The sequence below is a fragment of the Bos mutus genome, chromosome 7 (genome assembly GCF_027580195.1).
Source record: "Bos mutus isolate GX-2022 chromosome 7, NWIPB_WYAK_1.1, whole genome shotgun sequence".
In the NCBI taxonomy this organism is placed as follows: domain Eukaryota; kingdom Metazoa; phylum Chordata; class Mammalia; order Artiodactyla; family Bovidae; genus Bos; species Bos mutus.
This window is the reverse complement of record NC_091623.1, coordinates 3,469,588-3,494,684: the sequence shown is the minus strand read 5'-3', so window position 1 is coordinate 3,494,684 and position 25,097 is coordinate 3,469,588. Positions and strand designations below refer to the sequence as shown.

Genomic DNA, 25,097 nt, shown 5'->3' with positions numbered 1-25,097 from the left:
TTCATTTGGCTTCAGTAACACAACACTCTTGGTTTTTCTCCTACCTCTTGTTTCCTCTACTGGTTCAAAGATGACATGGTATACGTCAAGCCTTTGTCCTGGGTTCTTTTGTCTTCTAACTTTAGTCCTTTCCATAAACATAGCAACCATTATTGTGAAGTTAAATGTCATTTTTCACAGATGAATCTCTAATATAAACTCCCAGCCCAGATCTTTCTCCAGAATCCCAGATACATCTTTCTAGCTACCTGAGCCTCACCAGCACTGGACATGGCACGTCTGAGGAAAGTGGCAGACATCTATAACTTAACTCATGATCTACCTTCTATCACCATCACCCTCCCAGAAACATGGCTCTCTTCCCAAGTTCCTTGTATCCACTGTTACCCACTGAGGATCAAGGCAGGCCCATGAGACACCACCCACCACCACATGGCCCTCTCTTATCCATTGCCAAGACCTGGTAGTTTTATCTTGTTAAACAGAATCCATCTGCTATTTCCATTTCTACAGCCCCCACCATAGATAGGTTATAATTCTTTCATTCCCAATTATTTCAATAGTCTCCTATTGGGTTTACTCTAATCCATTATCATTGTGTCAAAGTGTGATCATGTCACGTTTGTAACTTTCCAAGGGCTTGCCAAGGCCTTTACAATAATTACAAAACCCAAGACATTCCCCGCGGTCCTTGCCTGCTCTGGCCTTACCGACACCCGTGACCTCTTACCCAACTCCTGCCCTCAGTCTCCACATGGCAGCCGGCCCAGAATCTGGCTCTCACCTCTTCTCTGCCTGGCTCCCTCCTGTGCATCCCTCAGCCCTCAGCCTTATTGTTTCCTCCTCGAGGAAAGTCTCTAACATCAGATCATGTGTGTGACACACTCACTGTTTCCGTGGCTTCTAACTCTGGTTCCTGTGCTTTCTGACAGCTAGAATCCTGTCAGCCTGGTTCACAGCTTAATCCCTTGGGGCTTGGCCCATTGTAGGAACTTGACAGTTATTTGTTCTAAATGCACAGAGAAGGAAATTCATAGCTTGGGGGAAATGTTTAAACTGTGGAAATTCTAGTTTCCAGGCAAAAGTTGAGTCTTTCCTGAAAAACATAGGCATGGCCACCTGTACTGCCTCCCTGAGTGAGATGAGAAAGAGTGGGCGAAAGTTTCTGATTCCGTAGGATCTACTGTGGTCTTCAGAAACCCCTACTCACATTGAGGTCATCTGGAATCTTTTAGACATAATAGAAGGATAAGAGCATCTCTGCTTATAAGGCTCTTAGAAGGTTAAAAAAAATTAAGGATTATTTTTGGAAAAGACCTTAGATGTCCTCTGGACCAGTTGGATTACTTTTTTTTTTTTTTTAATTAAATTTTATTTTTAAACTTTACATAATTGTATTAGTTTTGCCAAATATCAAAATGAATCTGCCACAGGTATACATGTGTTCCCCATCCTGAACCCTCCTCCCTCCTCCCTCCCCATACCATCCCTCTGGGTCGTCCCAGTGCATCAGCCCCAAGCATCCAGTATCGTGCATCGATCCTGGACTGGCATTGAAACATGTAAAATATCATGTACTTTTTATTTTTAATTGAACTTTAATTGCATTCAGTTCAGTTCAGTCTCTCAGCCATGAAGTGATGGGACCAGATGCCATGATCTTCATTTTCTGAATGTTGAGCTTTAAGCCAACTTTTTCACTCTCCTCTTTCACTTTCATCAAGAGGCTCTGTAGTTCTTCACTTTCTGCCATAAGGGTGGTATCATCTGCATATCTGAGGTTATTGATATTTCTCCCAGAAACCTTGATTCCAGTTTGTGCTCCTTCCAGCCCAGCGTTTCTCATGATGTACTCTGCATATAAGTTAATAAGCAGGGCAACAATATACAGCCTTGACATACTCCTTTTCCTATTTGGAACCAGTCTGTTGTTCCATGTCCAGTTCTAAGTGTTGCTTCCTGACCTGCATACAGGTTTCTCAAGAGGCAGGTCAGGTGGTCTGGTATTCCCATCTCTTTCAGAATTTTCCACAGTTTATTGTGATCCACACAGTCAAAGGCTTTGGCATAGTCAATAAAGCAGAAATAGATGTTTTTCTGGAACTCTCTTGCTTTTTTCATAATCCAGCAGATGTTGGCAATTTGATCTCTGCTTCCTCTGCCTTTTCTAAAACCAGCTTGAACATCTGGAAGTTCATGGTTCACATACTGCTGAAGCCTGACTTGGAGAATTTTGAGCATTACTTTACTAGCATGTGAGATGAGTGCAACTGTGTGGTAGTTTGAGCATTCTTTGCCTTTCTTTGGGATTGGAATGAAAACTGACCTTTTCCAGTCCTGTGGCCACTGCTGAGTTTTCCAAATTTGCTGGCATATTGAGTGCAGCACTTTCACAACATCATCTTTTATGATTTGGAATAGCTCAACTGGAATTCCATCACCTCCACTAGCTTTGTTCGTAGCGATGCTTCCTAAGGCCCACTTGACTTCACATTCCAGGATGTCTGACTCTAGGTGAGTGATCACACCATCGTGATTATCTGGGTCATGAAGATCTTTTTTGTACAGTTCTTCTGTGTATTCTTGCCATCTCTTCTTAATATCTTCTGCTTCTGTTAGGTCCATACAATTTCTGTCCTTTATTGAGCCCATCATTTTTGCATGAAATATTCCCTTGGTATCTCTAATTTTCTTGAAGAGATCTCCAGTCTTTCCCATTATATTGTTTTCTTCTATTTCTTTGCACTGATCACTGAAGAAGGCTTTCTTATCTCTCCTTGCTATTCTATGCAACTCTGCATTCACATGAGTATATCTGTCCTTTTCTCCTTTGCTTTTTGCTTCTCTTTTCACAGCTATTTGTAAGGCCTCCTCAGACAGCCATTTTGCTTTTTTGCATTTGTTTTTCTTGGGAATGGTCTTGATCCCTGTCTCCTGTACAATGTCACGAAGCTCCATCCATAGTTCATCAGGCACTCTGCCTAACAGATCTAATCCCTTGAATCTATTTGTCACTTCTACTGTATAATCATAGGGATTTGATTTAATCATACCTGAATGGTCTAGTGGTTTTCCCTACTTTCTTCAATTTAAGTCTGAATTTGGCAGTAAGGAGTTCATGATCTGAGCCACATATAGAGACTTCTATTCCAGAGTCCACTACAGGCAGCTTGGTAGGAGAGAGGAACCATGAGTTAACCATCAGGGAGATCTGTCAACTTCTCAGGAGACCTTAGGAAACCCAGCTCATCATTTGGAGCCTCGATGGTATCGTCATCTAGCAAATAGTGATAATATACTGATGCTCTGAAGTTGGCATAGCCCATGGATTCAATAAAAGAATATGTATTGGGAAACTACTTAAAAATTATTAAGTTCCACAAAGATTTGACACTCCAAAGCAAATAAATTTGCCTAAATTAGAACAGCCCAGAAATAGAATGGCCACATGCACAGTAGGTGAGAGGAAAGCATCAGAATCCAGGGCACTGGGTCCTGACCACACCTCAACCACTCTATGGCTCTGGACAAATCATTCAGTCTCTTAGTGCCTCAGGTTCCATGTCTGTACATAGTAGGCAACAAAAGTAACAACTGTTTGGGATTTGGGGGAGAATAACATGAGTTATGTGTACAGTACATAACAAATGTTAGCTGTTACATTTTGTTGCTGAACTCCCCCAGTACCAGAAGTGCCTGGACATAGATTTGATCCATCAGTTAACAGAGTGGCAAAGGGGATCCTCCACTGGGTGGGGACTTGGATTCTAAGGGTCCTTTCAATGCTGAAATTCGAGAAGTCAGAAGTCACAAAATATCTTTATTCTGTTATTTCCCACCAGGTACATTTTCCTGACTCTACAAGGGACATATGGGAAGTCTCCAATCCTAAGAGCTCAGAAAATTGACAAACTCCCTGTGGACAAAAGAGAGCTGGAAATCCAGAGCTGGAGAAGCCACCAGAGGCCTGCCACCATCCCTGGAGAGGCCCAGCCCACCAACCGTCTGGGGTCACCTGCCTCAGATCAGAGCTTCAGAAGCAGCACCCCAAAGAACTTGAGCCCTGCCAAGCGGAGGTATGAGGAGGACTGGGTACTGCCTGGAGAGAGATGCAGCAGAGACCACACAAGGGATGACTCATACTCAGCGGACTCCTGGGCTAAATTCTCATCTGGGGAGCACCTGCTCTTGGAGCCTAGTAGGATGGTGGCATCCAGCGCCTACTCAAGTGGACAGACTAACTCGAACCGGCCCTTCAGCCGGGGTGGCCACCGCCGATCCCAGAGCTCACTGACCATATGAGGGGCCTACAGACATCTGTACACACTCAGAGGAGGCCACCTGATCAGTGGCTTAATTAACCGTGACTCTTCCTCCTCAAGGAGGAAAGAATGTGCCAGTCTTACTCTCTTCTCCCCACCCTTAGAGGACATACTGGCCCCAAGGGGGTTAACAAAAAAGAACTGGAAATCGGTCAACCTCTAGTTTTCTCCTGCTGCCAGGCAGCACATCTTGTAAATGGTTTTTTATAAGGAGGTTATATTTCTATTGCATTGAGCTTTTTCATTCTTTAGCCCGGAGAGATTCTCTGACCCTCTGGATAATGACAGCCTACAACCCAATGCAACTGGGTTGCATCAGATTTCAAGATGCCAAGAAGTGTCTTGACCTAACTGACCTCTCAAGATCTGGAGGTTTCTGGCCTTCTCAAACCATCACCTCATCCCTTAGTGCCAAGAGTTCAAGTTTCAGAAGAATCTCATACACACAAGAGCCTCATCTCAAGAGTATTGCAGGAATGGTCATGTCAGGGTTAACACCTCTTCCATTCTCAGAGTTGGGTCTGCTCTAAGCCAAAGAAAAGGACATCTGAAGATTAAAACCAGATTTGAACTCAGAGCCACAGACACTTCCAAAGGTGTTAAGGCCACAGCTAGCGTAAGAGCAGAAAGAAAACCAACATGTGAAAGTGAAGAGGTACACCGGTAACCCCATGCTTCAGCTAATAGGCCACATGTCCCACAGTCTGGGGAATCTACCAAGAGGACATAGGCAACACTCTTCTTCAAGATATTTATTTTATTTATTTTTAAATAAAAGTATAAATATCCCCAAGTTCTCCAAAGTCTGCCTTACACCATTTCCCTTTAAGGAAAAACCTATGTTAGTACCTATTGTTGCTACCCAAAAGAAATCCAAAAAGAATTTTCCTTTTACCAAAACAAAAGGTGAAAAGAGCATTCAGCATTCATTTTGCAGCCATTGGTTAGAGGTAGTGGTTAGAGGTACAGGCTACCTCTACCCAAGCATTCAGTGGCGCTGCCAACCTCCTTCCCTGGGAACTGCACAGCACCTCAGAATCAAACCGCCATAGCTTTGAACTCTATCTGAGCATCTGTGCCTTATCTCAATGTATTTTGTACATCTGTTAGCAAGATGTATCCTAAGGTAACTGCTGCATTGTTTATACCATTTCAGCTTATGAAATTTTTCATAGAAACACTCTGCTTTCAGGCTGCAGAGAAAACCTGTACCCATCCGCATTCTGCTCTCAGAAAAGGCAAACTCCAAGATCAAACTTTTGCACAGCTGCACCCAGAATAGACAACCCAGATGACAGAGCAACTCTGAGCCCAAACAACAGCATCTGAAAGAGTAGAACCAATGTTAAACCCCATTCATCCAGAACATCACAGGCTTCAGCTGAATAAGGGAGAGCCAGAGGAAGTCTCACTTCACAGGAAAAAGAAGAATTACATAGATGACTTGTATGGAAAACAGTGTTGGAATAAAAGAATGGATGATAGGATTCTAATGCATTGTCAAGAGAAGGGAGCTCTACAATGGGCAAGGCTAGCCCAGCCTTTTAAGGTGAATACCCGCCTTAAGGTGGTACGTAGATACTGAGCAAAAAGTATTGATACAAGGGTGGAAAAAATCGTGGCAAGTCACAGCCACCCCACAGATTGACATCACTTGAATAACTTCTTAGGAAAAGCACCCAAAAAGAGCTCAACAATCAAGCCAACAGATGGCAGAGTGAGCTGGTCTCCTGGCCATCTTGATGGCAAACCTTAACTGGAAGGGCCATTTGGGGAATCATCCTGAGTCAATACACCGGATCTCTCTCACTGACTTTGCCACATAATGGTGCCAGCACTGGCCAGCTGGTGGGACTTCAGGGGAATCCTTCATGAGGACGGCTTGAGGAGGAGCAGGTGAATGTATCAGGCAAAACAGTAATAATATAAATTGTCCCAAATGAGGGGACTGAGCCAAAGCTTGGATCTCAGGGTCCTTCCTTTTCCTTTATGATTCCTGTCTACTCCTGAAAGCCAGATGAGACAGGTGGGACATTTCAGAAAAGAACAGAGTAGTGGGAAGAGCACTGGCCTCAGGAAATGGAGATGGGAGCCTTTTCTCTGCCCGTATTCTCTAGGAGCCAGGAGCATTGCCTTAGCATGCCTCCCCTGCCCTGCCTCCTAGACTCAGCATAAGGATTAAGCAAAAATTACATGGGGTTGTTCAAACCCTTTGAAAGCTGTCACATCCTTGATAATAACACAGGGATTTTTATTTGAGAGCTAAGAGGAAGCAAAATCATGGAGAAAATTTGAGAAAATATCACCTGTACATAAATGCCAAAGCACACCTTGCATTCTCATCCTGCTCTCTTTCCTGTGTGATCAAGCATCCCAGTTTGCCTGGGATTTTCCCAGTTTTAGCACTGAAAGCCCCACAGCCTGGGAAATTCCTCAGTCCTGGGCCAACCAGGCCAACTGGTCACCTACTCTTACCCTTTTTTGTGAAGCAAACCAACTGTGTCTGTCCAAGTGCCATCTTAGGGAAAAGGTTATAACAACTCTTTCTCTGTAACATAATGCTAATGATTGTAATTAATACATTTTTATACATTCATGACCTTTTGCAGATTGACTGGGAATATATTATGCTTTATTAAAAGAAAAAAAATGGGAAACCATGTTTATCATTGCCTACAGTCTGAATACTACTGCCCCTCCATCTTTCTTGATATCCACTCATTCATCCATCCATTTATTGATCCAATAAACTTCTGTTAAGCCCCTACTAGATGCCTGACAATGCGCTTGGGGTTGTAAGAAACCCATCTCTTTCTTGAAGAAGCCCATATCCTTGTTGGACACAGGGTATCAGGAAGATAATTGATCCAACAGAGACTGACACAAACCTAAACAGCTGTAAGAATTAGAAGCAGCATACACAATCTCTCCCCTCTCTCTCTGAATCTCCAACCTGGATAGTCTCCTCTTCCTAGAAGCCTGACACCAACCTCAAACTCATACTGATTAGGTGCCTCTTTTCACCCACTCATTCAACAAACACTAAGTGAGTTCCCCCTGTACACAGCAGGGTGGTGGGTAGCAAGCATACAGGCCCAGCCCCTGACTTCAAGGGATTTAGTCTAGAAGGGGACCCAGACAATATTCAAGGAATCAATAAATGTGATAATGACACACAATTAAATGAAACAGGAATGGAAATGATGGGAGGCAGGAGGTTCTTGGGGTAATCAGAGAAGGCTTTTTCAAGGAGGAGACCCTAACCATGAAAACAAGGTACAGGGAAGGACCATTCTGAATGGAGAGAATTAAGTATGAAAGCCCTGAAAAAGGCACAGTTTGATATATAATAAAGGAGGAGGAAGGAGAAGAAGGAAGAGGGAGAAGAGGAGGAGAAAGAAAAGAAAGGAGGTCACTGGGACTAGAACCCAAAAAGCAAGAGGAAGTGCCCCATGATGTTGTTGATGGTAACAACTGTATTCACTTATTGTGTCCTAGGCGCAGATCTAAGTTCATATTATCATGTAAACCTCACTGCAACCCTTCAACGTAGATACAGCAGTCCCCCCTTACTCAAGGGGGTTATATTCTAAGACCTGCAGTAGATGCCTGAAACCACATATAACAGTGAAATATAAATATATATTTATAAAAAATATATATATATAAAACATAAATACACACACACACACACTTCCTTGGTGGCTCAGCTGGTAAAGGATCCACCTGCAATGCGGGAGACCTGGGTTCAATCCTGGGTTGGGAAGATCCCCTGGAGAAGGGAAAGGCTACCCACTCCAGTATTCTGGCCTGGAGAATTCCATGGACTGTATAGTCCATGGGGTCACAAAGAGTCAGACGTGGCTGAGTGACTTTCAGTTTCACTTTATACATACACACATACACAATGTTTTTACCTATTCACACTTACCTATGATAAAATGTATAAATTAGGTTCAATAAGAGAATATCCAAATTGCTGGCATCACTACTGGTGTGTGCTGGAGCCATTATTAAGTAAAGTAAGGGTGACTTTGGTCACAAGCACTGTGATACTGGGACCAGCAGTGGGGTTGCATATGCCATGTGGGCACACTGGACAAAGAGATGATTCATGTCACAGTGGGAAGGTATAAGATTTCATCAAACCACTCACAAAAGCATGCAATTTAAAACTTATAAGTTATTTCTAGAATTTTCTAGTATTTTTGGACCAAGATTGACCACAGGTAACTGAAACTATGGACAGGAAAATCATGGATAAGGAGAGACTACTGCGCTGTTCTCTCCTATTTCAATCAGCTTCTGCAACATAACAAACCACCCCAAAACTGACGCACATACTCACGATGCTGCAAGGGGGCAATTTGGCCTGGGTGGCTGGCGTCTCCCTCCACACTGCCTCTCATCCTCAGTGGCATCAGCCAGCCTTGTTGCATGGCAACAATGTCCTGAAAGAACAGAAACCGCAAAGAACTTGGCTCAGAACTCAGCAGAGTAGTTGGAAAGATCACCCAGCAGAACTTTCCAGTCTGCACAGAGAGCCCCCAGAAGAAATCAGTCACACAGGAGTGAATTCTTCCAGGTAGCCAGCAAACCGATCCCCAAGGCATCTGGGATGGGTTCCCTGGATGAAGGAGACGGGACTGGGATCTGGGGTGGCCCCCCAGGCAGGCAGGCCTCACGAGGGCCTTAGGAGAGGAGAGCGCTCAGCCAGGACTCCAGGCTGCCCACACTGGAGGATTCAAACATTTTCAGATAGAAGCTAGATGGGAGCCTTTCTGTTCCAAGGTGTGCTGGTGCCACCTAGCATCTAGCATTGGCAGAGGCACCGCTGCATTCCTCCTGCAGCCACAGCAGGGATAACAGGACCTGGGGGAGCCAAGCCGGAAGTCAGAGGACAGGCCTACCACTCCAGCTCTGCCCACAGTTTCTGCTGTGACTCTGGACAAAGCTTCCCCAAGTTTCAACCTCAAAGTGAGGTTCACTCAGATTCCCCAAACACTCAGGACAGGAACTGGACTGGTTCCAACATCCTGTGATTCTAAAAACTATTTGGGGGATGCTGGTTACAGTAAGGGAAGGACCCCTGGTAAATCAATTTACTACTGGTGAAGTTGTTTGAGTCTTGTGCATGTGCAACACACACACACACACACACACACACACACACACACACACACACACACACACACGAAGATACCACCAGGAGGCAGTCTGTGATCTTCTCTGATGCAATCCCAGGGCTTGGCACATGGCAGAGCCCAGTAATATGGTAACTCTTGCTGTTGAGGAAAATCATAGATGGGGACTGGTCTCGGGGTGAGTGTAGAAGGCAGGAAGGCAGCAACCATTTGGGAAGATAATGGACACCCTAAGCCCCACTGAGGCCCCAGGTTGCCTTTCTCAGATAAGTAGGTACTAAAGAATTGCAAACACCCAAGGAAGCGGCAGGGCAGCCACCATTTCAGCTGTCAGGAGGGAGCCCGAGGCAGGACGCCTCTCCTCACCACTGTCAGCTCACTCCAAGTGCTAACGGATGGACAAAAAGGAGCTTCACTCTCCAGTAACCTCCATCAGTACCTCCATGCTTCTCCATAAACACAACTGCTTACTATATAAATAAAACACCCAGACAAGCTCCAGTACCATGCACACCACTGCCCCTATGCCCCTCCTCTGCCCACATTTAAACAGCCCCCAGCTCTCCCCTGACTCTCAGGCTGCAAGAGGAGCCAGCTCCTCACAGGTCAGGCTTGGGGAAAGGTGGTCTCAGGCATGTGAGGGATGCTGACCTGGGAGGCACCAGGGAGGCACCTCGGAGCCTTCTTCAGATCACGGTGCAACAAAGGGAGATTGCCTGACAGACACTTGACTCAACTTTGAGGAAAAGTGATTTTTCTTCCGTGTCATGAGCCCTTCCTATCCGAACTCACCTATGTTCCCACACGATGAGGTGGGAGAGATTCCTGTATATGCAGATGACAAAACTCAGATGATTGATAAGTGGCTCTCCCCAGGGTCACCCCATAATCTGGAGTTAGAACAGAGACTGGAATTGGAGTTTCCTGACACTCCCCAAGGAGAACTCTTCAACCAATAGCAAGAGATTAACCGGCAGTCCTTTCCAGAACTGCTTGGACATTTAAAAAAGAGAAGATTAACCCTAAAGGGTAAAATTTAAAAATATCAGACCACATAGCTGGTGAGCCAGCCTAGATCTGTCTGACTATGGAATCAATCCAGAACTCTTCATATCACCCCATTTGTGAAAGGGCCGCCTGGGGGTGAAGGATGGGCCTCTTCCAGTGAGAAGTCACCTCTGAGTTCTCTGGTCCTCAGAAGCAGAAACAGGATTCTGAAGCCCCACCAACTGCAGCTCCTGAGCCTCAAATCTTGCCTTTAAGAGAACTCGCATTCTCCTCCCCGTCCCCCTCTACACACACACAAAGCAGCATTTGTCCCTTTTACTGGATGCAAAAGACAAAAGTGTAAAGAGAAGCGCACGTTTGCTCCCCATTTATAACAGATTAGCAGGACTTCCCTTGTGGTCCAGTGGCTAAGAATCTGCCTTCCACTGCAGGGGACGAGGGTTCAACCCCTGGTTGGGGGAACTAAGACACCACACGCCTCGGGGCAACTAAGCCTACATACCACAACTACTGAGCTTGCACGGAGAAGCCTGCAACGCCACAACTGTGCCCTGGAGCCTGCATACCACGTGCCGCAACGGAAGAGCCCACACGCCGCAATGAGGATCCCACGCGCCACAGCTAAGGCCCAATGCAGCAAACACATACATAAATATTTACAAAGACTATCAGGAAGACTTAGCTTTCAAGAAGAGAGTACAGGGAACTTAATGCTTGCTAGGTTTCTAGCAAAGTTGTCCTCTTTTTAAAGAGCACAGAGGAACCAGAGAGGGATACAAGGCCGAAAGAAGAAACGTGAACTTGCTAGAGGTTGAGAGTCACCTCTGCCACCCTCAATTGGCCCTGGTGGCTAGAGGACAGTGATTAGAAGATCTGTTCCATGTTGAAAATGGAACCTCTGGGGTACCCGTGTACCCTCAAAGGGTGATTTACCAAATGGGTCCATGGTGCCCTTCCAAGCAGGCCCTCAGGTCACCCTCCTAGCCTCACCATCCATCAACTGGCTCAGGATAAACTGGAGGATGTCATTCAGACCACAGTATTAATGAACATCATAACCTAATGTGAGATCCCATCTTGTTAATTCATCTATTTTAACAATAGTTTGGGGTTAAAACAGAAGAAGCAACAGACACAGGAGTTCTTCATGCAGGGTGGTAAGGCACAGGGGGAGATGAATACCTTTGGCCAAGAGGCTCTTTCTTTAAAAGACCCTTACATCAACCCTTGCCTACACATCAGACTGCTCTTGTACAATAGGACAAATGGAATGTATACCCTTTTTTTTGTTCCCTGCAGATAACAAATTGGCTTTCTTGTCCCATTTTAAAGATGGATAAACTGAGGCTCTCCCCAAAGTCAACAGGCAATTATGTGGCCAAGAGCCAAGACTCAAACCCAAGATGCCCAATTCCAGGGCCCAAAATGTTAACCTCTAGGCTACATTCCTTCTACAACCCACTGAAAAAGCCCTGAATAAATTTAGAGACAAGAGATCTGGTTCCCAAAACTACAAGTTTCTTACTGGGAAACTTTTTTTTCCTCTTATTCTCTGTGTATGAAATAAAGAGGTTGGCCAGGAGATTTCTCAGGTCTTTACGTATTTCCAAATTGGTGATTCTCTTCTGGAAGAACATGTACTCATTTGACTCCTAAATGCCCTTGAAGCTTTCACTCAAGCTATCAATAAGAAATCTTTTTTTGAGTTGATGTGTTTGAAACCAGGCCAATCAGCTCTTCAAAAGGATAATTAAAGGGCTTCCCTTGGAGCTCAGTGGTAAGGAATCCACTTGCCAAAGTAGGGACTTGGGTTTGATCCCTGGTCCAGGAAGACCCCACATGCCTCAGAGCAACTAAGCCCATGCACCACAACTACTGAGCCTGTGTTGTGGAGCCTGGGGTGTAATGACTGAAGCCCACAAGACTAGAGACGGTGTTCCACAACAAAAGAAGCCACGGCAATGAGAAGACTGAGCACCTCAACTAGAGAGAATGTCCACACAGCATGAAGACCCAGCACAGGCAAAACTAAATAAATAAACAAAATTATTTTTAAAGAATGGATTGAAAACCTGCTGACTAGCTGCTGCCACATCGCTTCAGTTGTGTCTGACTCTGTGCGACCCCATGGACTGCAGCCTACCAGGCTTCTCTGTCCACGGGATTCTCCAGGCAAGAACACTGGAGTGGGTTGCCATTTCCTTCTCCAATGCATAAAAGTGGAAAGTGAAAATGAAGTCACTCAGTTGTGTCTGACTCTTAGCGACCCCATGGACTGCAGCCCACCAGGCTCCTCCATCCATGGGATTTTCCAGGCAACAGTACTGGAGTGGGGTGCCATTGCCTTCTCCCAGCTAAGTATTAGCAAACCACAAACATATTTGGAAGGTAGGGACAGGGAAAGTAAGCAGGTGGCAGGGAGGGAATCTAAAGGATAAGATACTAAAGCCTTTGACTGTGTGGATCACAACAAACGGGAAAATTCTAAAAAAGATGGGAATTCCAGACAATCTGGCCTACCTCCTGAGAAACCTGTATTCACATCAAGAAGCAACAGCTAGAACCAGACATGGAACAATGGACTGGTTCAAAATTGGGAAAGGAGTACATCAAGGCTGTATATTGTCACCCTGCTTATTCAACTTATATGCAGAGTACATCATGCAAAATGCCAGGCTGGATGAAGCACAAGCTGGAATCAAGATTGCTGGGAGAAATATCAACAACCTCAGATATACAGATGATACCACCCTTATGGCAGAAAGAACTAAAAAGGCTCTTGATGAAGAGGAGAGTGAAAAAGCTGGCTTAAAACCACTCAGCATTCAAAAAACTAAGATCATGGCATCCAGTGTCATCATTTCATGGCAAATAGATAAGGAAACAATGGAAACAGTGAATGACTTTATTTTCTTGGGCTCCAAAATCACTGCAGATGGTGACTGCAGCCATGAAATTAAAATACATTTGCTCCTTGGAAGAAAAGCCATGACGAATCTAGATAGCAAATTAAAAAACAGAGGCATTACTTTGCCAACAAAGGTTCATATAGTCAAAGCTATGGTTTTTCCAGTAGTCATGTACAAATGTGAGAGTTTGACCATAAAGAAGGCTGAGTGTTGAAGAATTTATTCTTTTGAACTGTGGTGTTGAAGAAGGCTCTTGAAAGTCCCTTGGACTGTAAGGAGATCAAACCAGTCAATCCTGAGAAAAATCAGTCCTGAATATTCATTGGAAGGACTGATGCTGAAGCTGAAGCTCCAATACTTTGGCCACCTGATGCAAAGAGCTGACTCATTGGAAAAGACCCTGATGGTGGGAAAGATCGAAGGCAGGAAGAGAAGGGGATGACAGAGGATGAGATGGTTGGATGGCACCACCAACTCCATGGACATGAGTTTGAGCAAGCTCTGGGAGATGGTGAAGGACAGGGAAGCCTGTCATGCCTCAGTCCATGGGGTCACAAAGAGTCAGACACAACTGAGCAACTGAACAACAAAGGAGATAAGAAAGAGCCGTGTGCTCGATTTATGCCCCAACTCCTGAACCAGGCGTTCACTGTGCCTCCATTGCGTGCCCATGACCTTCCTCACCAAGCTCAGAGCCTATGACTGAGGCAAACAGGTTTCTTGCCATCCTAAACAACCTCTGTGCCTTTGGTCAGGCCACATTCTCTACCTAGAGCACCTGCTCAAAACACATAGTTCAAATTCAGATCTCTCAACCACTTCTTCCATAAAGATTTCCCTAGTCATGGGACTTTCAAATCTCTTTGCAGACCACTTACAGAACTCAATACAGACTCACATCTAGGTTCTCATAGGTTTTCTTCTTTTTTCTTTTTCCAATCATTCCCGACAGATTATCCGAGCCTGATATCACAGGTCATGAAGGATTCAACTTTAGGTCATTCTAGGGTCAGTGACAGTAGCAGACTAGCTCATAAGAATGTTCTACCTTCTAATCCTGACTATAAATCTAGGATGCAGAGAGAGAGGGAGTATTTCTTCTGCCTCTCCCATGCCATGACATCTCTGTCTTGTCTTCCCACTCTTGCCCCCACTATAGGCAAAGACCAGAGGATGACCCAAAGGTCAAAGTGCCAGACAAATCAGTGGTTCTTGAGGGCCTATGTCCTAAAGGAGATACAGTCTCTCTCTTGCATTTCCTCCTTCCATGAGGTCAGCCAGCACACTAAATTGAGGCTCATCTCATGGAGTAAGCCAACCTCTCATTTGTTCCATTTTCTTTCTCCTACTTTGGCTCATGGGGTTCAGTTATAAATAAGTTATCCTTGTTCCCATCCTGCTAATGCTCCTTGTGGCACTAGACTAGGACAAGAGAGTGAGGGAATTGGGAAGTGGAGGCCCACAAAGAGCAGAAGTGATTGCCCACGGGGGGTGCAGGCATTCCTGATTTCTATGTGCATTATGCCAAAATACCCAACTTAATTTGTATTTTTATCCCTATTTTGTAGAAAAACAAACTGAGGCTCAGAAAAGTTAAGCCATCTCCCCAAAGATGCACTGTTAACAAGAGACAGAACTAAGTATTCCAAACCCAGATCAGATTCCCAGTACACTGTAATTAATAACCAAGATAGCCTGGTCTCTGGGAATGTGACATGCAGGGCATATGATTTTCCAGAATACTCCTGTCTCACAAACTCCCTCGGAGTCTCAGGTTGTACCTCCAGCTACTTAAACTTTCCAGCCTCCTCCCCTTCCAGTTCCTCCACAGGCACCCCATCCAAACACTGACACAGAGCATAGGAGAAGAACTGGCTGCCACGCTGACACTGGCCCCGCTCTAATTAGAGCTCAAACAGCCTGCACCAAGCCTGTAGACAAACCGCACCAGAGGCACATCAATCTCTGCCCTAGCTGGCTCCCATCATGGGCGCGTTCACACTATTGTGCACAAAGGGGCCTGCCTGAACCCCTGATGTGGGAGGAGTGCACCCAGCCCTGTCTCACTGCTTATTTTTAATTAGAAGTTCCATTAAAACCACTACAGCAATGAGGGGCACCCCAGGCTACACACTTCAGAACAATTAGCACACCCCTTGGGTGGCTAAAATGGCCTCAGCCCTGGTCCAGGCAACATAATTGCACCAAAACATACAGCCTACCAGGAGGCTCCCAATTGAAGTGGAAAGAAACAATTAGCTACACAATCTATGGGGCAGTTAGAGCTGTAGGAAATTCTACAGGATACATAATTTAAAAGTTTACCTAGGTGGGATGAGATATATGGACATTATCTATTGCCTGTGGCTCAGTCAGCAAACCTCTATCCCCCATGCCATTAATGCTGTGTGTGTTGGGGTGGAAGCAAACGGGAGGCTAAGACACCTGGTGCATTAAAGGGACCTGTTATATTGGGTTGGCCAAAAAGTTCATTTGGGTTTTTCTGTAACATCCTATGGAAGAACTTGAATAAATTTTTGGCCAACCCAATAATTCCATGTCTGGTTCATCCTGGACCCAAACATCCCATTCCTGGAATGTGGGGAATAATCAGTGGGGCAAAGAGGTTATAGAGCCCCCACCTACATTGCTGCCACTTCCAGAATCCCCAAGTCACTAATTAAAACCTACCCCTAAGATAGCTCCTGGCTGAGTCATCCTGTTGAGTCTAAGGAATAAAGAAAATGAGCAAATGAGACCAGAAAGACCTTTCTGAACACCAGGAGATCTACAGAAAACCAGAGGCTCCCTGGCCTCTGTGTGAAGCCACACTTGGATTCCATAGCCAGAAGCATCTCGTCTGCATTGCACCTTCCTTGGGCCGGCACTGCTGCTACAATTAATATTCAACTGGCATTTCCACGGCACACTCAAAGCCTGTTCTCTCAGCCTTTTCAAATCCAATTCAGACCAAAGTCATCTTTGCTTTTGCATTTCAGTTTGGGCGGCAGTGATAGGATTCCCGCTTATGGTTTATTAGCATTTATTGAACAGCCAAGGAGCCCTGCATGAGAGCAGTTGTCACTAGGTCTCTGACTCCCAAACTAAAATTAACAAGCCAGCAGGACACCAATTCTGGGGCAGGAAGGAGGCCATTTCTGTGAGAATTATTATTTATGATTTTTTCATGCAAAACTATGGATGCAGTGGAGACTTCTGAGGCTTTGAAAAAAGGGGCAGTCAGACTAATAGAAGGCAGCCACTGTTTGATCACTCACTTGAAAGTCTCCACAATCACCCTCCAGGCTTCATCATTTGTGGATCTAGAGGCAGCAGTAAAGTATAAGGAGGACTTGATTCGAGTCCTGAACTAATCCTCTACACGACCTTCTGCAAATTATTCCCCCTCTCAGGGACTCAGCCTCTTACATTCAAGAGGAGAGTTAAATGGGATCAAGCACAGTCAGTCCATCTCCCTAGGGAGATGTGGTCAGGATGGGGACGGCAGATTCCCTCGCCTGCATTACCCACAGCAGCTATCATTCTACCTGATTCATGTGGCAGGCTCTGCCCCAAGATTCTGTTGAAAGAAAATTCTTCTTTTTGATCTGTAGACTACAAATTTGAAGCTACTAAGTGATACCTAAAATCCTCCGTAGCTGTGGAGCCTATGAAGTAGGAAGAACTGAAATGGTGTAAGGAAACTGCCACACTAGAATAGAGCAGCTGTATGTTTTGAGTGATGAAAGAGCCATGAGGACCAAGGAAAGGGATCAACATGGCACCCCAGAGAAGCAGAGAAAACACCCAGAGATGATATTAATGACTGTAGATACAGAAACTCAGAGCGCAGGGGAGCTGAGAACTGATTTGAGAGATGTGCAGGTGTTCTTTAATAACTAAGATAGCTCAGCATCATTCTATGGCAGATTTCCTGGGCAGATAGAAGGCCCCCGGATCTGGGCTGACAAGTCCAGACTAATAAGACTTTCTACCCCTTCTCTCTTGAACGGGTGCATTGCTCACACATGCAAGCTTTGAAAATAGGGAAAGTGTCAGCTGCTTGACTGAAAATCTTCTAAAGACAAAAATCTGAAACCTAAAAGAAATCTCTATGGGTCCTCCAGGATGGAAACAAATGATTCTGGTTAATGAAAGCCTGAAAGACCCACATAACCAATGACAACAGACAGTTGTTTAACTTTTGAAACATAAAAAGAGAATATCAGCTCAACCTCCAATTAAATGAGATGGATTGATATACATATTTATCTCCACTTTCTCCTAAATTCCCACTAGAATATGAGTTAAGAGAGTAGAAAGGTATAAATCCTCAAGAACAAATCAAAAGGGAGAGAAATAAAGCCAAAGAAAAGTCAACAAAACTTAAGAAAATGGAAAGGAAATAAAGGAAGGGTAACTGGATTACATTTCAGCTTTCTTCTTTCTGCTAAGGACCCGCAGGGTGAGAAACCAACATGAATCCAGGCAGTACCTACCAATAGCTCTCAGAGGCTTGGGAATCAGAAGCACCAAGTAACTCTGAAAATGGGGGTCCACAGAGTAGAGCTGAAAATAAGGTGTTGCAAAGTCTGAGCCAGGTCCCCTCCCCCAACCAGTGCAGACATGGAACTTCCATTCCCCAAACCAGGCAGGAGTTGAAATTAAGATTCTGCAAGAGGTAACATGAGCAGAGAACAGGCTGAGAACAAAGTCCTCCCTGATCAAAAGTTTAGGCTCTTAGCTCTTAGAATATAGGCTCCAAAACCAAGCACGAGATCAGAGAACTCTTTTTTTTGGAAAACTGATTAGTCCAAGAGAAGAGATTCTTCAGTTACTACCTCAAAAGAAACCAGGCAGATGACAGAAACCAGAAATCAACAGATGACTTGGTAAAGATGATGTGGGGGATAGATATACATCTGATCCTTTGTGGCCCCATGGACTGTAGCCTACCAGGTTCCTGTGTCCATAGAATTTTCCAGGCAAGAATACTAGAGTGGGTTGCCACTTCCTACTCCAGGGATCTTCCTGACCCAGGAATCAAACCTGTGTCTCTAGTGTCTATTGCATTGGCAAGCGGATTCTTTATCCGCTTTATCCACCACCTGGGAAGCTCCATACACATACACACACCCACAATGTAATGCTACTCAGCCATAAAAAAAAGAACAAAATTTTGTCATTTGCAGCAATGTGGATGGATTTGGAAGGCATTACACTGACAAAGGTCCGTATAGTCAAAGCTATGGTTTTTCCAGTAGTCAGGTATGGATATGAGAGTTGGACCATAATGAAGGCTGACCACCGAAGAACTGATGGTTTCAAACTGTGGTGCTGGATAAGACTCTTGAGAGTCCCTGGGACTGCAAGGAGATCAAACCAGTCAATCCTGAAGGAAATCAACCCTGTCATTGGAAGGACTAACGCTGATGCTGAAGGTCCAATACTTTGGCCACCTGATGCCAAGAGCTGACTCATTGGGAAAGATCATGATGCTGGGAAAGATTGAGGACAGGAGGAGAAGGGGCTGAGAGAGGGATGAGATGGTGGTATGGCATCACCAACTCAATGGACATGAGTTTGAGAAAACTCCAGGAAATAGCGAAGAACAGGGAAACCTGGTATGCTGCAGTCCATGGGGTCACAAAGAGCTGGACACAACTGAGCGACTGAACAGCATGCTATGTGAAGTAAGTCAGAGGAAGACAAACACTATGTGATATCACTTCTATGTGGAATCTAAAAGACACAACAAACTAGTAAATCGAGCAAAAAAGCAGCAGACTCACAGATACAGAGAACACACTACTGGTTACCAGCGGGGAGAAATGGCAGGGGGGTGGGGGGAGGAACAGAGGGGGTTAGAAAGTACCAACTGTTGGGTGTAAGACAGGCTCAAGGATCTAGGTACAGCACAGAGAATATAATAACTGTAAATGGAAAGTAACTTTTAAAATTGTATAAAATAACTTAATTTTTTTTAAAAAGACATGCAGGTCATAATGTTAAAAGCCTATTGTGTTTAAGACCCACTGTTTCCCTAGCGAATCATAACCCAACCCCTTTCTATTTGGAATTCCACCACCATTACCAGCTGGATTCCACCAGGAATATGGTAAATGGAGACCTTAATTGAGTCTACCCCCATTTCATTGACAGGGGAGGGTGAGGGAAACCAGTAACACACCTTATTATGCTAGATTTTGCTGAGTGTAGCTGTACAAGTTTGCCTGGAAAATCCCATGGACAGAGGGGCCTGGTAGGCTGCAGTCCATGGGGTCGCAAAGAGTCGGACACGACTGAGACACTTCTCACTTTTCACTTTCATGCCTTGGAGAAGGAAATGGCAACCCACTCCAGTGTTCTTGCCTGGAGAATCCAAGAGACGGGGGAGCCTGGTGGGCTGCCATCCATGGGGTCGCACAGAGTCAGACACGACTGAAGCGACTTAGCAGCAGCAGCAGCAGCTGTGCAAGTACAGGGTGAGGGTGAAATGGCAGAGAGTAAGAGAGTTTTGTTTTGTTTTGTTAATATTGGAGATTTGTGATTTAAAAAAAGAGGTACAACAGGTGGTTTGCAAGGAAGAATTACTCTAGAGAGAAGAACAAGATGTATAAAGGTATGTCTCTCTTCTAATTGCCAAGGAGAGTCTTCAGTTAAATGTCACTTCTCCTGGACACTCCCTGGAGCTGTATCTACTTGGGAGATGGACCAAACTTCCATGTCCTTCCTCAAAGGGGCATCAGGAAAGAAGAGAGGCTGCCATATCCAGAATACCCAGTTATTTGTCTGTATCCACCAGCATGTCTTAGTTGAGAATTGCTCATTTTTAAAATGGTCAGGGACTTCCCCAGTCGTCCAGTGGCTGATAGTCCATGCTCTCCAAACAGGGGACATGAATTTGATCCTTCAGATCAGATCAGGTCACTCAGTCGTGTCCGACTCTTTGCGACCCCATGAATTGCAGCACGCCAGGCCTCCCTGTCCATCACCAACTCCCAGAGTTCACTGAGACTCACGTCCACCGAGTCAGTGATGCCATCCAGCCATCTCATCCTCTGTCGTCCCCTTCTCCTCTTGCCCCCAATCCCTCCCAGCATTCTGGAGTTATTTCTCCACTGATCTCCAGTAGCATATTGGGCACCTACTGACCTGGGGAGTTTCTCTTTCAGTATTCAGGAACTAGAACTCACACGCCGCAGCTGAGAGTTTGCATGCCACAACTAAAAATCTTACATGTCACAACAAAGACTGGAGATCCTGCATGCAACAATTCAGACCTGGCACAGCCAAATAGACAAATAGATTTAAATGGTCAAAATGACTACCTTCCCACAAATGAAACCACTTGCCAATAAACACCATGGACACACAAGTGCCTTTGCATGCAGTGTAACAACTCCTTGTGGTATTCCATGAGGAGAAAATTTTACCCCTTTTCTTGCATTTTAAATTAGGACTAGGCAACAAATGTTTGTGAGGATGTGGAGAAAAGGGAACTCTCACTGGTGAAAATGTAAATTGGCAGAGCCACCAATTCCCTGGTGGCTTAGTGGTAAAGAATCCACTTTCCAATGCAGGAGGCTTGGGTTTGATCCCTGGTCCAGGAAGATCCCACACTCCATGGGGTGCCGGGGTCCAGCCCTGTTGGATCCAGGGAATTCGAAGGGGAGAGGGCATAGGCGATCAGGAAACAACAGCTTATTTAAATGTTAATTAAAGATATAAAGAGTGGTTAAATAAGGATAGCTCAGTGAGAAAATTTAGTGGAGAAAAGAGGCTGAATAATTCAGCCAGAAGGTGAGAGAAAGAACGACAAGGGGAGACCAAGTTTCGGTGAACAAGGCCCGCACTTTATTTTCCAAAGTAGTTTTTATACCTTAAGTTATGCATGAAGGATAATGGGGGAAGGGGTAGAGTCATGCAGTAAGCCAGGCTTTCTTCCTGCAGACTTATCATATGCAAAAGTTTAGGTGATTTGCATCATCTTCTGGCCCAGAGGCCTGTTAACATTTTAAGACCCTTTCTTCAGAAAACTTATTTTTCTCTAAAGGTGATTAGTCAGGCGCCACCCTCCAAAAGCATTAGATAAAGCTGCCTTCCTACAGAGCAAAGGTGTGGTGGGCTATAACAAGAAAAAGAATTAACTCAAGGGTCCAAGGTTACAAACATTAAAGCTACTACTTACACCAATTATATTAATCAATACACTGCCAGGGACACAGCAGGTAGGGGATATGGAGACTTAGCAGCAAACATTGGCCCAACAAGTGAAAAACCCTTCACCAATACAATTTCTAATCAATCTTCTAACTGCTCAAAGGAATCTGTATTTAGACAGTTTAGAACATCTCATGCCTCTCACAGTTGGGAGGCTCTGAGCAATCACATGTGGCCGGAAAAACCTATTCAGGCAGGCTAGAGGACTTCCAAAGGAGTTTGTAGGTTGAAACACTATCACACCCAGGAACTTTATTAACTGGAGCTGTAAGTTAACTCTTTTTTTTTTCAGAGAGAGGTAGTAGGGGACAGCCCCCAGTAAAGTCAGAGGTGTAGGTGAAGAGCACAAAGCAGAAAGTAGGCAGACTCTGGTTTTGGGGGTAGATGCTCGAGAATTTCCATGGGGACTCCTGAGGCTCGATCCCGCCTTTGTGTATGCTGAGCCTCCTTCCTCAGGACCTTTGCCACGGGCGGAGCTCCTGCTCCCAGCAATGGGGCAACTAAATTCATGCACCACAACAACTGAGCCTGTGCTCTAGAGCCCAGGAGCCTCAAATACTGAGCCCCTGTGCAACTATTGAAGCCATGAGTCCCAGAGCCCATGCTCTGCAACAAGAGAAGCCACTGCAATGGCAAGCCGACAAAACTAGAGAGTAGCCCCCACTCTCTGCAACTAGAGAAAGCCCATGGGGCAACCAAGACCCAGCACAGCTGAAAATAAATACATAAAATTATGGGGGGGAAAATTGGCACAGCCACAGTGGAAAACAGTAGGGAGATTTCTCAACAAACTAAAAATAGCATTACCATCAGTTCATTTCATTCGCTCTGCTGCTGCTGCTGCTGCTAAGTCGCTTCAGTCGTGTCCGACTCTGTGCAACCCCATAGATGGCAGCCCACCAGGCTCCACCATCCCTGGGATTCTCCAGACAAGAACACTGGAGTGGGTTGCCATTTCCTTCTCCAATTCATGAAAGTGAAAAGTGAAAGTGAAGTCATTCAGTCATGTCCAACTCTGCGACCCCATGGACTGCAGCATGCCAGGATTTCCTGTCCATCACCAGCTCCTGAAGCTTGCTCAAACTCATGAGTCAGTGATGCCATCCAACCATCCCCATGAACAGCACTACCATATGACACAGCAATTTCTTTCCAGGATATATATCCAAAAAAATAAACATTAATTTGAAAAGATATATGCACTCCAATGTTCATAGCAGTACTATTTACAATAGTCAAAATAAGGAAGCAACCTAAATGTCGACTGACAGAGGAATGAATACAGAAGATATAGTAAACCTGAAGAAAAAGACCAAAGCAGAAGGCATAACTTTCCCAGACTTCACACAATACTACAAAGCTATACTAATGAAAACAGTGTGGTATGGCCACAAAAACAGACATGTGGATCTATGAAACAGAATATAGAGTGTAAAAATAAACCTGCACACCTGGAGCCAATTAATCTTTAACAAAGGAGATGAAAATATACAATGGGGTTAAGACAGTTGCTTCAGTAAATGGTGTTGGAAAAGTTGGGCAGATGCATGTAAATTAATGAAGTTAGAGCCCACCTCTTCATAGATGATAGCCTTGTCGTGGTGAAGGGGCTTGGGCAACTAAATGAAGCTGTGAACCATGCTGTGCAGGGCCTCCCAAGATGGATGGGTCATAGTGAAGGGCTTTGAAAAACATGATCCAAGAACCCCATAAACAGTATGAAAAGGCAAAAAGATATAACACCAGATTATGAGCCCCCAGGTTGAAAGGTGTCCAATATGCTACTGGGGAAGAGCAGAGGGCAATTACTAGTAACTCCAGAAAGAATGAATCAGTTCAGTTCAGTTGCTCAGTCATGTCCGACTCTTTGCCACCCCATGAATTGCAGCACGCCAGGCCTCCCTGTCCATCACCAACTCCTGGAGTTCACTCAGACTCACATCCATCGAGTCGGTGATGCCATCCAGCCATCTCATCCTCTGTCGTCCCCTTCTCCTCCTGGCCCCAATCCCTCCCAGCATCAGAGTCTTTTCCAATGAGTCAACTCTTCGCATGAGGTGGCCAAAGTACTGGAGTTTCAGCATTAGCATCATTCCTTCCAAAGAACACCCAGGACTGACTGTGTTCAAATCATGAACTCCTTACTACAAATTCACACTTAAATTAAAGAAAGTAGGGAAAAACACTAGGCCATTCAGGTATGACCTAAGTCAAATCTCTTATGATTATACAGTGGAAGTGACAAATAGATTCAAGGGATAGATCTCATAGACAGATTGCCTGAAGAACTATGGATGGAACTTTGTAACACTATATTCAGAAAATGAAGATCATGGCATCTGGTCCCACCACTTCATGGGAAATAGACGGGGAAACAGTGGAAACAGTGTCAGACTTTATTTTTCTGGGCTCGAAAATCACTACAGATGGTGACTGCAGCCATGAAATTAAAAGACGCTTACTCCTTGGAAGGAAAGTTATGACCAACCTAGATAGCATATTCAAAAGCAGAGACATTACTTTGCCAACAAAGGTCCGTCTAGTCAAGGCTATGGTTTTTCCTGTGGTCATGTATGGATGTGAGAGTTGGACTGTGAAGATGGCTGAGCACTGAAGAATTGATGCCTTTGAACTGTGGTGTTGGAGAAGACTCTTGAGAGTCCCTTGGACTGCAAGGAGATACAACCAGTCCATTGTGAAGGAGATCAGCCCTGGGATTTCTTTGGAAGGAATGATGCTAAAGCTGAAACTCCAGTACTTTGGCCACCTCATGCGAAGAGTTGACTCATTGGAAAAGTCTCTGCAGCTGGGAGGGATTGGGGGCAGGAGGAGAAGGGGACAACAGAGGATGAGATGGCTGGATGGCATCACTGACTCGATGGACGTGAGTCTCAGTGAACTCTAGGAGTTGGTGATGGACAGGGAGGCCTGGCATGCTGCTATTCATGGGGTCGCAAAGAGTCAGACACGACTGAGCGACTGATCTGATCTGATCTGATAGGAGGCAGTAACCCAAAACCATCCCCAAGAAAAATAAAAGCAGCAAGGCAAAATGGTTGTGTTAGGAGGCCTTACAAAGAGCTAAGAAAAGAAGAGTAGAGAAAAGGAAAGATACACCCATCTCAATGCAGAGTTCTAAAGAGTAGCAAGGAGAGATAAGAAAGTCTTCCTCAGTGATCAGTGCAAAGAAATAGAGGAAAACAATAAAATGGGAAAGACTAAATAAATCTTCAAGAAAATTGGTGATTCCAAGGGAATATTTCCTGCAAAGATGGGCACAATAAAGGAAAGTAACAGTAAGGACCTAACAGAAGCAGAAGAGATTAAGAAGAGGTGACAAGAATACACACAAGAATTGTACAAAAAAGGTCATAATGGCCTGGATAACCATGATGAAATGATCACTCACCTAGAGCCAGACATCCTGGAGTGTGAAGTCAAGTGGCCTTTAGGGAGAATTACTATGAACAGAGCTAGTGGAAGTGACAGAA

The 25,097-nt window shown here is 44.8% G+C and overlaps 1 protein-coding gene across 1 annotated transcript in view; it reads left to right on the top strand.

Moving 5' to 3' along the window:
* ATP10B (ATPase phospholipid transporting 10B (putative)) overlaps positions 1-6,935 on the top strand; it is a 385,358-nt gene extending 378,423 nt beyond the window's left edge. The window contains 1 exon segment of the mRNA XM_070373041.1: positions 3,843-6,935. Coding sequence (XP_070229142.1) covers positions 3,843-4,302 — 460 coding nt within the window. The 3' untranslated portion in view covers positions 4,303-6,935.
* Positions 6,936-25,097: the final 18,162 nt, after the last annotated feature.